This window comes from Pagrus pagrus, assembly GCF_965226575.1.
Source record: "Pagrus pagrus genome assembly, chromosome: 12".
NCBI classification, from domain to species: domain Eukaryota; kingdom Metazoa; phylum Chordata; class Actinopteri; order Spariformes; family Sparidae; genus Pagrus; species Pagrus pagrus.
The window spans coordinates 23,254,651-23,270,508 of record NC_140196.1 but is presented as its reverse complement, the minus strand read 5'-3'; the positions used below and the strand labels follow the sequence as shown (position 1 = coordinate 23,270,508).

The 15,858-nt window shown below is 39.3% G+C and overlaps 2 protein-coding genes across 2 annotated transcripts in view; one reads left to right on the top strand and one right to left on the bottom strand.

Moving 5' to 3' along the window:
- The window catches only part of LOC311266085 (uncharacterized protein), a gene marked incomplete at its 5' end in the record, with an annotated part of 27,702 nt that extends 13,049 nt beyond the window's left edge, over positions 1-14,653 (top strand). The window contains 41 exons of the mRNA XM_084368269.1: positions 1,218-1,264; positions 2,171-2,195; positions 2,474-2,542; positions 2,625-2,714; positions 2,803-2,871; positions 3,004-3,099; positions 3,277-3,363; positions 3,530-3,628; positions 4,154-4,219; positions 4,307-4,396; positions 4,486-4,572; positions 4,673-4,762; positions 4,870-4,959; positions 5,191-5,277; positions 5,370-5,432; positions 5,536-5,598; positions 5,689-5,757; positions 5,850-5,933; positions 6,007-6,093; positions 6,789-6,857; positions 6,935-6,997; positions 7,113-7,202; positions 7,300-7,389; positions 7,481-7,567; positions 7,655-7,717; positions 7,807-7,869; positions 8,445-8,513; positions 8,961-9,044; positions 9,338-9,424; positions 9,548-9,631; positions 9,733-9,801; positions 9,903-9,992; positions 10,086-10,175; positions 10,270-10,359; positions 10,467-10,556; positions 10,650-10,730; positions 10,896-10,958; positions 11,360-11,422; positions 12,848-12,994; positions 13,125-13,280; positions 13,758-14,653. Of these exons, the coding sequence (XP_084224395.1) occupies positions 1,218-1,264; positions 2,171-2,195; positions 2,474-2,542; positions 2,625-2,714; positions 2,803-2,871; positions 3,004-3,099; positions 3,277-3,363; positions 3,530-3,628; positions 4,154-4,219; positions 4,307-4,396; positions 4,486-4,572; positions 4,673-4,762; positions 4,870-4,959; positions 5,191-5,277; positions 5,370-5,432; positions 5,536-5,598; positions 5,689-5,757; positions 5,850-5,933; positions 6,007-6,093; positions 6,789-6,857; positions 6,935-6,997; positions 7,113-7,202; positions 7,300-7,389; positions 7,481-7,567; positions 7,655-7,717; positions 7,807-7,869; positions 8,445-8,513; positions 8,961-9,044; positions 9,338-9,424; positions 9,548-9,631; positions 9,733-9,801; positions 9,903-9,992; positions 10,086-10,175; positions 10,270-10,359; positions 10,467-10,556; positions 10,650-10,730; positions 10,896-10,958; positions 11,360-11,422; positions 12,848-12,994; positions 13,125-13,280; positions 13,758-14,311 (3,800 nt within the window). The remainder of the gene's footprint in view (positions 1-1,217; positions 1,265-2,170; positions 2,196-2,473; positions 2,543-2,624; positions 2,715-2,802; positions 2,872-3,003; positions 3,100-3,276; positions 3,364-3,529; positions 3,629-4,153; positions 4,220-4,306; positions 4,397-4,485; positions 4,573-4,672; positions 4,763-4,869; positions 4,960-5,190; positions 5,278-5,369; positions 5,433-5,535; positions 5,599-5,688; positions 5,758-5,849; positions 5,934-6,006; positions 6,094-6,788; positions 6,858-6,934; positions 6,998-7,112; positions 7,203-7,299; positions 7,390-7,480; positions 7,568-7,654; positions 7,718-7,806; positions 7,870-8,444; positions 8,514-8,960; positions 9,045-9,337; positions 9,425-9,547; positions 9,632-9,732; positions 9,802-9,902; positions 9,993-10,085; positions 10,176-10,269; positions 10,360-10,466; positions 10,557-10,649; positions 10,731-10,895; positions 10,959-11,359; positions 11,423-12,847; positions 12,995-13,124; positions 13,281-13,757) is intronic.
- Positions 14,444-15,858, bottom strand: cUnh14orf119 (chromosome Un C14orf119 homolog). The gene is made up of 2 exons (XM_084370124.1): positions 15,084-15,858; positions 14,444-14,987 (listed from the first exon to the last, which is right to left on the bottom strand). Exons 1-2 carry the CDS (start codon positions 15,507-15,509, stop codon positions 14,814-14,816), a joined length of 600 nt encoding a protein of 199 aa, XP_084226250.1. The 5' UTR covers positions 15,510-15,858; the 3' UTR covers positions 14,444-14,813.

Genomic DNA, 15,858 nt, shown 5'->3' with positions numbered 1-15,858 from the left:
TCAAGCCAAACAAAACACAGATACTGTTCTATGGTTGACGCAGCTCTTTTGCAAGTATTAGCTTTGCATAGACGTTATTATCTGTGTATCATTTCTTTTTGATAAAGCAGCTGAATTCAGTGTTTGAAATGATTCAAAAACTAATGTCACCACAGTGTGATCTTTTTTAGAGAAAGGTGAACACGGACAGTAACAGGATACACGCGTCACAGAAACAACGTATTGTGGTGACATGGTATAAACTGTATACTGAACTATATGAGTGCCAGGCCAACAGTGGAGAACAAGAAGAGAGTTTTCAGGTCATTATTATTCAGCCACTTCCACGCCACTACAGAGCCTCTTGGGAAACTTTTTAATCATTAGCTCAGTGTAAATAGAGGCGCATGCCAATTTCAACTTGTCTCTTTCAGAATTTATCATCATAACTTCAGGACATGTCACCTCAAATTTTATGCGGAATATACTGAAAGAAAGTTTACATTAACAGAAGACATTTGCTGCACGTTAACTGTGTTGTTTATGGTATACACAATATATATAAATAACAGGAATTTACGCCACTTAGATATCAATTTATTCAGATTTTTTTTGCCCTCCAGTTTCCAGTCTATATTTAGAATGAAACACGTTGACTTGTCAATGATTTAAATCATATTCTTAGATTTGTAAAGATTATTTTGTACCCACTGGTATGGTTTGTACCTGTTACCTAAAAGTTGGCCTACTGACACTCTGACCTTGATTGAATTTTCTCCGAATGTTTCCACAATGTTTGCTGTAGATAAATCCAAATCACCGCTACAGTGTAACTAACAAACATGTCATGAAATCAGTCTGTGAACAGAAGTTGTGTTTTTTCACAGTCTTGGTCTCATTTAAGTTCTCACACAAGGGTGACTAAAGGTGGCCCTTAGTTTGCTCCTCCTTTTTTTTGGGAGCCAGCACCACCCCCAGACATCAATCATTCAGTGGTGTATAAAAGCATCAGGGCTGCTGATAGAAGAGGAAAGTTTTATGACACAAGGGAAACACTGTAATGGCGGGAGGTTCTCACTTCAGTTGGATTCCCCTCCTTCTCTGCTGTGTCTTTCAAGCTTCTGATAATAGATATGGTAAGGACCCAAAATCCAGCCATACTGCACTCAGGTAGTGAGCAGTGAATAAGATGTAAATATTTTAAGCTCTAATCTTGAATTTTCTCTGTTTTTCCTCAGTCCTTCAGGATGTGACTGCTTTAACTGGCCAATCAAGAATTAAAGAGGTAGGCTAAATTGTTTCAAAGATCCCAGTGAGTCTCCCAAACTGTGACTTTATGAGCGAGATAAAACCCATTTATATAGGCGATCCTTATAATGTCCTGTCTTCTGCCCTGTTGACTTCAGATAACCCTCCCAGAAAGCACAGGTCTCCATAATATAAATGGATTGGAATGAAACAAGTATTTTTTATGCTTGTGCAAATCTCCTGTGGTTTGTTGTTACTGTGATGTAAATAGGCATAATTTGGGGCTGTTTCAACGAAAAGTTCAACTCCTGCCTTTAATGTGAGAGTTCCCTTACCTTTTTTGTGAAACCAATTGAAAAGTTAACTGAACTTGAGAAAGCATGATTAATAACCTTAAGATATTAAATAATACGGCCTCAGCGGCATTTTAACTTTCACTAATGCTCATCCTGTTTCTTTAGAGACCTATTTTGATAAGTTAATTACACTCTGTAGAGTATATCCATTCATATCCCATACTCCATTTCATTGTGAAAATAAAAACATTATATTATAACATTATAAGTTTCATTAACTCAAAATGAATAAGTTGTATTAACTTGTATATTTACATTAAGTTAATGAGAAAAGATTGTTTGATTCCACTGTCCAAAGTGGGGCCTGTAGGCCAAAGGTTGCCCACCATAAGGTTCAATATGGGCTGCCAGATGTTTCTAGTTCCAAAAAAACATGGGTAGTGTGACTTTTTGTGCAGGAACCCGGAATCCTTGCACCTTTTTCTTCTTAACAATACAATGCAATAATTTAGGTGCTCCCTTTGGGCCCGTGTCCTACTAGTAGGTTTCATTTTTGGCCCTCTAAGGGAAAAAGTTTGGGCACTAAATTGCTTTCTAATTCTTTATAACTTATTTAAACCAATCAAATATATGTTGTTCCCCTACAGCCACTTACTGCCAACACCTGCACAGGTGAGTGGTTCTCTATACTTTTTGTTCATGTAAAACAAATTATAATTAGTGGAATAGGCTAAGCAGCATTGAAAATTACCAGTGGCAGTACAGTGGCAATTTTACAAGCCGTAGCTTTTGTATGTTATTGGTGTAACATGAGTGCTGTTGACAAAGTGTTGCTAAAAGTAAAAATTCCCATTGCAACGCACACAGTGAGGCTATGGGGCTATATAAACATATTGTGACATACTGTACTCTCTGAGTTAACATCTGGGGTTACTAACATGCCTCATCAGGTGTAAAGGAACAGCTGACACTACTCAGCAGTCAGCTTCAGCGGGCAACTCTCTACAACAGCCAACTAGGTGAGTACTGATCCGTTTAGATTCTGATGTATATCATCAGTTACGCCTGTTGCTCTCATATAACCTGTACTCTTGCTGACAGATAATGAAGCCTTTGGGTTGAGGAGGGAAGTCAGGCAGCTGAAACTGCAGCTCGACACGTGCAGTTTGACAGCCTCTACCATTACCGGCTGTAAGCTCTTGATTGTAAAGCAAACTCTACGTACATGAAACATGTTCTGGAACAACGATGTTTAACTGTATCTTTAATTCGCTGACAGCCTATCAAACCCAGTTACTCAACAGAATGAAGCAGCTTCTGGAGACATTTGATAGTGACACATTTCTGAGTAAGTTCACCTGACCTGGAGTTAAACCTCTCATGTTTTCTGTATTGTTTTCCAACACAATTTCTGTAGATTTTTTCAATCAAATGACAAGACAGATATTCAGCTTTGTCTAATATGAATGTTTTTGCCTAGTCCTGAAAAGCATTGCACTCACCAGGGAGGTGAATGCATTGCAGAAGAAGGTCAAACATGCTGCTAATTCTACTCACAGTGCTACTGACATCCCAAGTGAGTGTTTTTTTTATAGCTCTGCATCAGACAAACTCCAAAACCTTTTATTTATCTTGAAATATTTGAACCAACGGCTTGATATTTTCTTCTGCGGATGATGTGAGAAACCCTTCATAAGCATCAAATGAATGTCTCTGAATTCAAATGTTTCATATCTGAACTCGTGTCTCACAGTGCTGCAGAGAGAGCTGCGAGAGAAAACCATTGAGCTGAATGCAAAGACGCAGCAGATTGAAAGAAGCCACACAAACGCGTCACGGAGTGAGAGCTTTTTAAAAAAGGTTTACAAGACAGTTGTAGAACAGCTGAAAGCAGCAGTGAAGTCTCAAGGATTTCCTTTGAAGATGCTGATCCATATTGATTTGTACACATTTTATATACACAGCAGTAAACGGTTATGATATGACTTGCTTTTGTGTGTGCTCAGTTCTTCAGATCATTTCACTGCAAAACCAGATCTGGGATCTGGAGCAGGAGAAATCAAGAAGCGGTGAAACTAGTCTTCAGCCTGACAGGAGAATTCTGGGTAAACTGCTGCCCATTCGACTGAAATATTTAGTCATACTCTAATACATAATTCAGGAAGTACAATTTGAAGCTAGGCTTTGTAACTTTTGAGACAAGACATGACACAGTCTTCCTTTGCAGCTAAAAAAGTTGAATTCATAAAGTGAAACATAAAGTTTGCTAAATTCAACAAACTCAGTGGTTTTGCTGCTACAGCCTGGTCTGATATCATTAGTAGTGTGTTACTGGCTTATGTAAGCAAACTTTAGGTACATACAGCTGTATTACACATATTACTGTCTCACTTTACAGATTTTAAGACTCCATTCTCCATTTGTCCTATAAAACAGTAGTTTAGCATTTTAGCTACCCATAATGCAACTTAACCACAGAGTGACATAACTGGAGGCAATTTATCAGATTACATACAGCTTCATTCAGAGCAACAAAGGGTTTGATACTACTTTCTTCACATATGCAGTGTAAACACACTTCATTGTGTAAAGTTATCGGACTTACCCTTTAATCTCTTTCACCTCATCAGCTCTCCAGGGCCAGCTGGACGGGAAGGTCAGTCAGCTGCAAGTGAAAGGAGATGCAGTCTCAGCCAGTCAGTACATCTCTTTACATCTGTCAGTGCTTTTTATCATGATTAGCAACGTTTGAGATTCAACACGACCTGACATTCTCTCTTCAGTGCTCGAGCTGATTTCTGTAAACAGTAAGATTGCGATGATGCAGAGGCTGATCAGTGGCCACATTAAAGAATCCAGGACTAACACTGCTGGTAAGATCTCATGGCATTGCATCATTTGTTCTATCTTGTATGTGACCTTATTTAAGCAATGAGTGGCTTCATTTTGGTTTCTTTTCCAGATTACCAGAGGCAATTGAAGCAAAACGGGGACCTCCTTAAAAAGAAGATTTTACAGTTGAATCGTGAGGAGAGAAACTCAACACTTAGTGAGTGTCCAACTCAGTAAAATGCACTTTTATGTTCCAATGGTGGTCTTTGCTACAGCATTAGTTTCACATACCCCAACCCTAACCCTTTTTTCTCCAGCCAGGGAAATTTTGAAGCTGCAGGCCGAGGTGGAGGACCTTAGACTGTTAATGGTGAACACAAAAAGGATAACTGAGTCCCAACTTACCGGTGAATAACCCTACAGCTGCATGAATCTTGATTTAATAAGTTGAAAGTCACACTTGGCTCGTTTAATGTGGAATTTTGTAATGATGATAGTTGTTTTTTCATCGTAGAGATAAAAGTTATCTTGGAGCAGGAGAAGAAACGACAAGAATACTTACAGAAGCAGCTGGAGGAAACAGAGTATGCCCAGTCACAACTGAGTGAGTATGAGCATTAATAAAAGGCTGATAAATGAATGTTTATAATTCAAAATATTGTTGAATCTATCCTTAAAAGTGTATTTTCCAGAATCTTTAATAATTCCTTTCTATCTTAAATCACGTGTTATCACCACAAAGAAAAAAAACAACAAAGTCCACGAAAACAGTAGACATACAGTATATCACCTCTAACAGTCAGAAGTTTGAAGTGTTTTCCTTTGCTATGAACAGTGATAACAATCATCGGCCTAATGAAAGAGGTGAGAACGCTGGAGGTTGATGAGCAAGACCAGACGACACCAACAAGTCCAGCCACCAGTGAGTCCTCCACCACTACTTCTATTGTTAAAATCAGGCAGAAAAGCAGCTGATTATTGACTGAGTATTGCACAAATCTTGTTCTAAATCAGCCCTTCAGACTCTGCTTCAAGCCAAAGAAAGTGAATTTGCCAAAGCTCAGGCTGAAATAAGTGGTGAGTCTGTTTTATTCTCATAGATAAAACTGCTTTGAACACCTCACAGCACAGTTTCAGGTGAGCGTTTTCATCATGATGTTTTTCTCTTTTTATATGACAGAGCTGCAGAGGATGCTGCGAGCAAAGAGTGAACAATGCTCTGGACCTGAGGACACATCTGAGCGTAAGTTGTAAACATGACTTCAGCTAAAGGCTCCGATGATTCAGGTTTTATTTTCAGTTCTGATTTGGTGTTCGTGTGTGTTTCTATCAGACGTAAGGACTGACTTTGAGCAGACGGTCAAAGAATTGAATAGAACCGGAAACTCCGAAGTAGCACTCAGTGAGTATCGTTTCAACGCACCGTTTCTCATCTGATAGTTTGTTTCAGAAGTATAAGCGCTGTAGTGATGTTGCCTTTGTTTTCTGGGTCAGTTCTGAACGTAATAAACCTGCATGATCAGCTGAGGACTCTGAGGCAACTGATCTCCACCGCAGATGACCCAGACAGGATCACAGGTGAGCGGTCACAATATTGAAGGATTTTTCTGCCTCTCCCAGTTTTCACTGTCATCTCACCGTCTCCTCACAGAGCTGACGAGGCAACTGGAGGAGAAGCAACGCGATCTGAACTCCAAGAATGAAGACATAGAGACACTGGTTGCCAACCCAGGAACAAGTGAGCACTTCTTTCAATATACTGTGTGATTAAGAACAAATCATCTTCAACTTCACACCTGTCATCAGATTTGTCAGCACCACATTCCTGAGCCCATGCTATAGACCAAATCACCGTTGGACATAATAGAAATTAAAATCAAGACTTTTTAAGAAATCATTTACAATCTTATACAGAAATATTTTAACTGTTTCCAACCTGTCTCATATAAGTATCCAATTCTATGATACATTTACAAACTTTGAGTGTTTTCCTTCTTAGTTTCTTATGTTGTTGTTTTCTTCTTCTAAATACTTTGACAGAAAAGCTGAAATCACCATCATGTTGCGGAAAGAAAGATAGTGTTTTGTTGATTTAGGTGACTTGGTTTCTGTCACACTGCAGTCCTTTCGGGATTACAGTTATAAAAGGACTGAACTCTATTGATCTATCTCAGTTGCTTTCCTGAAAATGTTCACTGAAACCATAAAAAAACCTTTATCTGAATCCACTAATGTTTTGAATATTAGCCACCGCCTTGTTGCCAAGTCCTGTTTCAAATAGCACAAATACTAATTCCTAGTTAGCGTAGCTTAGAGAATTATTGAACAATAAATAAAGTACATGGGCATCTAGCCTTTAAAGTTGAGGACTGCCGACACAGATTTCTGTGGCAATGACTCCAGCCAATCTCACGGCATGTTGATTTGTTTCAGTTTTAACAGTCATTGAGCTGCTGGAAGAGATATCGGACGTTCAAAAAACGGCTGCCAGTGACACCAGTGGTGAGCGTGTAAAATGTTAGTCTACTTTAAATACCAGTGTACAAATTCCTACATTAAAGACTGATGACCTTTCCCAGAGTTGCAAATCAGAGTGGATGACCTTCTCACTGAACTAGACGACAAGCAAGACACAAAACTGAGTGAGTTTGAAATAACTGTCAGAAGAAAGTTTCACTTACAAGTTTTTCTTTCATCCTGTTAGGTGATTGCTTGAATCAAACTACATTTTATCCTCTCTGTTGTGATGTGCTTTAGTGCTGAACATGATCAGCCTGCAGAGTCAGGTGGAGCAGCTGCAGAGACAGCTGTCAGGCCTCCAGATGTTACAAACCCCTCACGCAACCAGTACGAATTTCCACAAAATCTTTACAAATCCCCAAACAAGCTAATGTCTGTTATATTGTTCTTACTGTATCGTGGTTCTGAATATAATTTGTCTCAGAGCTCAGAAATGATCTTACAACTAAGAGGAATGAGCTGCAGAAATGTGTCAACGATATGAAAGAGAAGAATCAGACAAAAGCCAGGATGAGTAAGTAAAAGGGAACTTGGTGTCTACATTCATTATTGAGATATATCCAGAAATATATTTTGATACAGCAGATTATTTCTTTGTTTCTCAGTTCTTACAGCCACCGATCTGCACAACCAACTCAGAAAACTAGCAAAAGAAAAGCACAATGAGGGCCAAACATCTGCTACTATTACCAGTGAGCGTCTCATTTCCCATCGACACTATTGAATCATGAATTAGCAGTAGATCCATCGTAAGTTGAATTAAACCTTACTGTTTTTAGAGCTGAGAGAACAACTGAAGGAAAAAGCAGAGGAGCACGCTCGTGATCAGGCTGAGATCAATGGTGAGTTCAGCACTACCTCGTGTAGGTTTCTGCAGCAAGGAAAAGTAGTTCAGTTAAATATGAATGTTTTCTTTTGTATTTTGTATAAGTTCTGCAGAATCAGCTGAACCAGACGGTGGAACAGTGTTCAGATTTTGAGCAGAAACTCAAAGGTGAGTGTCGCCTTGCTGACTTGTTACCTTTTGATTCTATCGTGGGAAATGAACGGGTAATCGTCTTGTTTTAACATAATTGTTGTTAAAAAAGAGTCTTATTTCGGTTTAGCATGTGGTTGGATTAAGTATACAGAAGATTTATTTAGACTGAGAAAAGTTTAGGCCTTAATCGTGGTAGTGATTGATAATTTGTTCTGGAAGAAATGTAGATTTTTGTCTATGTTTTTGTATTTCTTTTTATAATTTTAAATTTTTTTTAAACATGGGTGACAGTATCATCTACATACAGTGATATGAAATGTTGTGTGCTATGGATAGTGATTGGCTCGTGATCTTTGATTGCCAGATAGCCTGCATAAGTGGCTCGAAAGGTGAAGTGAATTATAAGGTGGAGAGAGGGCGACCCTGGCAGCAGACGATGCTTGCTGTCAAAACCACAACTAGCATGTAATTCGATAAAGAAACTCCTTGTCTTAAAAATAAATATTTCTCCCTTCTGAGATCGGCCAATATTTAAGGCGTTACAATGTTTGATCTTTTTCTGCCACCTTGTCACAAATGTGTCCTTGTAGATCTGCAGAACGACCTGGATTCCAAAATGGAGGAACTTCAATCCAAATCTGACACTGTGACTTCACTTGGTGAGTGGTGGAGACGTGTTACCAATAAGTAAATCAGTTTATGAGAAAATTAATGATTAATCGATAATGGATGATGGAAATTGACTCCATGTGATCCACTATGATGAGAGTTGTGTTATTATCTACTTACGAACTACATTTAAAGCAACATTATGTAACTTTTTTCTTACCTTAAAATAACAGCTTCGTTATCATTTTGATGGTACAGTGCCTTGTAATGACTTGTAATGAGTTTTGTTTCTAGTTAGCAGCTGTTCTTCTTCTTATTCATACCTAGTCTGACAAATTGCAGACCTTGGATTTGTATTTACGACAGTGGTGTTGCACTCAGAAACTGTGGGGGGGCGCCAAATTGCACAAAATGCCAATTTCTACATAATGTTGCTTTAAGGATGAGGAGAAACTTGATTACTATTGTGTAACTGCTTTTAAATGTGGTTCTCTCAGCTCTTCAAGTTTCAACATTAACTCTACAACTAGAGGAGCTCAAGAGACAACAACAGAGAAGTGACTCCGACACTAAGATAAAAGGTCAGTGTGTGTGTGTTTCATTGTCACTTTACAGTTTGATATTTTTTATATGTTGATATATTCCATCCTTGCTTGATATAAAGTACAGTATGTGCCATGTCATATATTTTTAGCTTCCATGTTGCTGTTTAAATTACGCCCTTTGGTGGGTGCACAAAACGTTGCAATTATTTAAAAAATGGCTTACTATGCAGCTTAGTGAGAAACATAAAATGTATGTTGTGTTATTCAGATTAAAGTACTAAGAACAAAGGATATACAAGTTAAAACATTTTTTTGTTTTCGTTCTGCAGAACTTCAAAAAACGATCGATGCGAAAACAGACGAGCTGGCCAGAAAAACAGAGGCGCTGAAAGCAAGAAGTGCTCAAGCACAAAGGCGTGAGTAGAACGCAATTACAACCCTCTGAAAGAATCAAAATCACTGAATTATACTGTATGTATAGTTTGGATGGATATTATACATGCTAACAAATGATTGTCAATCTTTAACCCTCCTTCCAGTCATACAGATTGTTACGATACAAACAGAAATTGATAAACTGGCGAATGTGGCAGCAAATGACACAGATTACATTAAGATGAGAGGTGAGTGACAGACACATATCTCTCTGACAACAACACCAGTTAATAATGTAACATACATGTCCTCACATGATATAATGTTATTCAATGTCTCTTGTCTGCAGGACTCCAAGACATATTGAATGGTTTGATCGAAGGAATACAAGATGAAAACAATGAAAATACTAAACTGAGTGAGTCACTTGAAAAGGACAGTAAATTGTAATTGTTCTTTCGTTGTTGATCGTGGGCTTGTATCCAGTGAATAGATCTAATCAAGTCTTTCTTCTGTTAGTGTTTAAAATCCTGGCTCAACAAGACGAAATAGCACGACTGAAGAAGCAAGCGGACAGTCAGAATCAAGGGGAATTGGAAAAAATTAAAGGTGGGACGCAGTCTGTAGGATTTAGGTTTATACTTCTGAATACTTTTTCATACATTTCAAGGAAATAAAACATCTTTTCTGTCTTTCTCGAAGATCTGGAGAATGAACTGGAGGAAGTCAGAAATGAGATAAGAGAAAAGACGCTGGTGCTGGACTCAAGCGACACAAGGATTGCTAATTTGTGTAAGACTTCTACTCAGTTTTGATCTGGGAAAAAAAAAAACAGAATCGTCAGAATGAACCAGAATACTAAAAGTAGTTTACTTTGTATTTTTAGCGGCTCAGATTATGAGCCTTCACAAGAGAATCAAACCTCTGGAAGATGAGATATATGACCTCAAGGAAGCAAACACTGAGAATCTCGAAGGTAAAGAAAAAAATATGACAATCGCATTATCATGTGCCTTAAGGTAATACATGCACAGATACTTAATGAATAATTTTTTCTTTGATTGATCTCTAAATCATTTTCAGAGCTTCAGAAGAGAGTGGATTTGTCAAAGAGGCAACTGCAAGACAGCGAACTTCGACTCAAGGACGCAGATGCAAAGAATTTTAACTCGAGTATGAAAAGTTCATATTTTGCTCAAGTTTTGTCTCATGTTGGTTTCCTTTAAGCAGAGAGTAACACTGCAGATGTTTCTGTGTTTCTGCTAGTAATGGAAATTGCTGATCTGAGAGCAAAACTGAAGAAGGCTGAGAAACTGGGAAAGAGAGCTGCTAAACAAAACAACAACGGTTTGTCAATTTGTTTTTTTCAACTAGATTGTCTCTGCTGTCAGTCAACAAATTATTTTAGACTTTTCATGCTAGAAAATATCCAGAAATAATCCTAACATGTAATGACTAAATCATCCAATGCATTTCAATGCAGTTGTGGTTGTTTTTTGTCTTCTCTCTTAGAATTGGAGCAACAAATACAAACACAACAAAGAGAGAACAGAAAACTTGCAGCCACCAACAAAGGTATGTACTCTACACCGTAGTGTCTTTAAGGCATAGTTTGATAGACATTTTGGGAAATACACTTACTTGTTGTGCGTGGTCAGGAAATACTCCCCCTACAAAACCACAACTTTTTACACTTCAGTTTTTGAACGTGAGCTTTAGAGGTGCTGGTTGGTGGATTTTGTTACCTTTGAACAGGGCTAGCTGTTCCAACTTGTTTCAAGTCTTTATGCTAAAATAAGCTAAGCTGGCAGTAGCTATATATTTACCACACAGACATATGATCAGATTGAATCTTCTTTCTAACTCTGCAAGAGGGCAAATAAATGTTTTGGGGGGTTGTTTTCTAGAAATTGAACTATTCCTTTAAAACTTGGCATTTGATACATGCCAATGTCTCAACCTCCTCCCTCCGTCAGACTTACAGCAGGAGGTCACGGAACTGAGAATGTGCTGCAGTAATGTCAACAGCCAGTGTGATGGTGAGTTCCTAGTTATCACTCCATACATACTGTATACTATAGCTGTCCTTGAGATCCAGACAGTCATTGTGATGAACATTTACAGTGCCTTTAAAGAGTATTCACCCCCTTGGATGTTTTCCCTTGTATTGCTTTTATAAATGGAATCGTGGTCAATATACAAAAATATACAAAACATTTACAAAAAGAACTCTTTAATGATTATGTGAAAGCACATTTCTTCAAAGTAATAGCAGTTAATTAAAAATATATCACGTAAAATAAGTGACTGCATAAATACTCACCCCCTTTAAAGATACTGACCTAATTCAACAGAGGTCCAGCCAATTGGTGCTAGTAGTCTCACAATTAGCTAAATGGAGATCACCTGAGTGCAGTAAATGTGTCTCAAGTGATTGTAGTATAAAGACACCTGTGTCTGAAGGTCCAGTCATTGGTTAATCAGTATTCCTGGCTACAATTGCACAATGAAGACAAAAGAACAAGCCAAGCAACTCTGTGAAAAGATTATTGAAAAGTATAAGTGAGGGGATGGAGTTCAGTTAGTTCCATCATTAAGAAATTGAAGGAGTATGGCACATGTGTAAATCTGCCTACAGTAGGCTGTCCTCCTTCACCAGTCAAAGCTTTATGGGAATGTGGCAAAGAGAAAGCGACTGTTGAGGAAAGCTCATTAAATCTCGACTAGAGTTCACCCAAAGGCATGTGGGATACTCCAAGGTCAACTGGGAGAAGATTTTTTGGTCTATCGAGACCAAAATGGAGATTTTGGCGATCAGACTAGATGCTATGTTTTGCAGACACCAAACACTGCACATCACCACAAACGCACCATCCCCACTGTGAAGCATGGTGATGGCAGCATCATGCTGTGGGGATGCTTATCAGCACCCGAAGCATACAGCGAAAGCTACACAGATATGGTTTAAAGACGACAAGGAGTTTTCTTTTGTAAATTCTTTGTTTTTTATATTTTTTGTATATTGACCATGATTCCATTTATAAAGCAATAAAAGGGGAAAACATCCAAGGGGGCACTGTAAAGGAAAAGTTCACCGAAAAATTTAAATTTAATCATACCACTCAAGTTCTGTAGTTAATATCGTTGCAGCATTCTCTTTGATGACTGAAGTAAATAGGTACTTGTTTTAAAACATAAAAAAGAACAACAGAAAAATACAGCTTGTGTGGGGTGTGGAGTCTCCAGAACCCATGAAATCCCAAATTGATTTGAAAAGACATTATTTACACCCTTTTCTAAGCTGAAATCTTCACTGTAGCTGCTAAGCTAAAAGTGTTAGCGTGCACCCTTTCTGAAGTAAGTGCACAAATTTGACTGACCTGACTTTTCACCATTAGGGGTTGACCATATAATGATTGTTTTCTTTATTTTTATTTGGGTGACTTATCCTTTTGATCAAACAGATTTAGAAAAACATCTGCAACAGAGCCAGGAGGATGCTGATCGCCTGCAGCAGCAACTGTACGAGAAGGATGCTAACCTCAAACAGCTGCAGCAGGACTTAGAAGAACAGACCAGGGTGAATAAAAACCTGCAGAATGAATCCAGCAGTAAGTTCACCTCTCTGTCTGTAGACAAAAGAAGTACATTCAGTCAGTTTATACTTGCGGAAAGGAGCTAGTGTAATGGTTAGATCCTGTATCTTTGAGATCCAGTGTCATGTTATCTTTCCTCAAACAGTTTTAAAGAGACAACAGAGACCGACCCCGACCATCCCTGATCGCCTACTGGTGCAGCAGCTGCTTGACAAGGATGCCAGGCTCAACCAGCTGCAGCAGGAGTTAGAAGAACTTCGAAACAAACAGATTGAAGTGGAAGATAATACGATCTATGCCAGTAAGTCACACAAGGGTTCATTTATTTTCTTGGAATGTTTTTGGCCTGCGGATTCTTTGATATTTCCGTTTCATGCCAACATTTTGATCCTAAATGATAAGTGTTCAAACTGCATAATGTCATGATAAAAATATTACAAACACGCACACACATACTTTACACCACAGACTTGTTAGATGCTGTTTAAATATAACTGTATGACTGTATGATTAACTGAAACTTACCAGACATGGAGGGTCTAATGAAAGATGCTGGTTTGTTGAATTATGGGAATTGTAGCATCCAGTGTTTTATAGTTTGACCCATGCCAAGGCCCAAAAGTCAGACTCTCAGCCTCTGATACTTCAATTTTGACCATTCTCTTTTAAAATCTGTCTCTTGGGTCTCCACAACTTTATGGAAGTGACATGTACTGCCTTAAAATCTTTAATGTCAATTTTCTTTCAAATCTACTACTGTACATTTCCCGGTTTACAGCGAAGATGACCTTAGATCCAAACACAGCAAACCCAAGAATAGCCCTGTCTGATGACTACACTGAGATGTCCACTGGCGAGGAATTGCCAAATGTCCCCGACAATCCAGGCCGGTTTGATGTCCACCTCGCAGCCCTGGGCAAGACTGGCTTTTCAACTGGCAGACATTACTGGGAGGTCTCTGTAGCTGGGAAGCGCTGTTACCATCTGGGGATGGCCAGTGAATCTGCTCCACGAAGAGGATCAGTGATATTCAGTCCAGCTAATGGTTTCTGGACTATAATCATGAACAAAAACGGTCAATACAAAGCTGTTAATAGGCCACATGTTATCCTTCCGGTTCAGAGGCCACCTCTGGTGCTGGGCATTCTGCTGGACTACAAAAAGGGACAGATCTCATTTTACAATGCCAATGCCAGATCTCTTATGTATTCATTTGTAGGTCAAACGTTTACTGACAAAATCTATCCATTTATCAATTTATGTGTTGAGGATGTTGGAAGTCCCACTCCAGTAGTGTTGGTAAGACCTGGATCAGCTGACTGGATAAAATAGAGACGGTGACAAGTTATTTGTCTTATGTTTCATAGCTTAGCCATGTCCTGATCCCTGTGACTGCAGAAATGTTCCCACACGTTCTGTTACTACTGCTGATGCATGTTTCAGACAATAAAAACAAAACAAATATACAACAATGCATTTTGTTTATTGTTCTATGTTTACAACCAGATGTTAAACCTGTTAATTTCAAGTTCACGCCATTGGGTAACTAAATGGCAGAGCTTCACCCATGAAAGCATTTAGCAAAAAGTTCTGAACTTTATAAAAGATGTGTTATAATGTGTGACGCAGCCCTGGAGAAACTGAATAAAAACAGCTTATATTGAGTGAATACTTCTGTTCTGACAATGAAATGGTTAACCTTCAACAATAAGTCCCATCACAGTTACACAAACATTTCTCTCAAGAGAACTATCTCAGAACTAATACACATTTCCCACTACATGTCACCTCTTCAACACATTTTGTTTCTTTTCCATCACATTTCAATCATTGCTCAGTCTCTCCCTGCTGTCCCGGCTACGCTCCTGTAAAAGTAGGCGACAAAGACTGGGTCCCGCTCTTCCAGCATGTGCAGGAAATGATTCCTCTCCTCTTCTCCCCAAGACTCGAACCACTGGGTCCACAGGCGCAGCTGGCACTCAAAGATGTTTGGTAGTCTGTCTTTAACCTTGTCAGGATGCAAGAAGAGAAGACAGATGTTAAATGTTAGAAATGAAATCATTCTCTGGACTATCTGTTAAGTGTAAGACAGTGTTGAAAGTACCTGAAGTGTACTCAGTGAATCTAGGAGGGTGCACACTTTCCCAGGCACAGCTTTTCCCAGCAGGTCCTGCATGAACCGCTCTCTCTGGGTGCCGGTCCAGCCCTGGAACCAGCTCAGGACGCACCGCTGCTCCTGAAGGCTTACATAGGAGATTGGCTCCGGATCTCTCTCCTGACACGCACTTGGAGAAGAGCAGGAGAGCTTCTCTAGGCTGGGAGGGCTGGATACACCCCGGGGAGCTGATGGAAAGTCCACTGGGCTGGGAGTGGAGTGGAGTGGTCCCTCTGCCGGACCTCTGAGCCTGGAGGTGAGAGTGCCTGACAGGGTGTCTGTGGCTGTGAATCTGTGGCTGTCCATGGGCTGCTGCTGCTGCTGCTGCTGCTGATGATGATTTGAGCCTTGACTCACATGATTGAACCATGCCATCTTTGGTAATGCAGGTTTGTTTCAGCCCGAGAAGAGCCAGCTATTCCTCTGCTGTAAGTTATTCAGCAATGCCTGCTGCTGAGAGACTCCTCCAGTCTGGGTAATGTTAACATGTAGCTTAGCTTCTATCTCAGCAACACTTCCGTCGAAGTCTGGATTTAAAACCAACGTCACAGTTAACTACTCTTAAAATAAACAGTTGTGAGTTCCCATTTTCTAGACGTAAGTTAGCTTCCTTGTTGTCGGCATGTCTGAAGTGCAGCGATGTTAAGCCGGAGTCGCGTTAAGCTCTCTAACAAATATATACAGGAAGTGTATGCAGCTAATTGGCCTTGTTGTGAAGAAAATC

Coding starts and splice junctions, on each gene's coding strand:
- cUnh14orf119 (XM_084370124.1), bottom strand. CDS start 15,509: ATGGCATGGTTCAATCATGTGAGTCAAGGCTCAAATCATCATCAGCAG. Junction 14,988..15,083: donor ATTCACTGAGTACACTTCAG/GTACTTTCAACA, acceptor CATCCTGACAAG/GTTAAAGACAGACTACCAAA.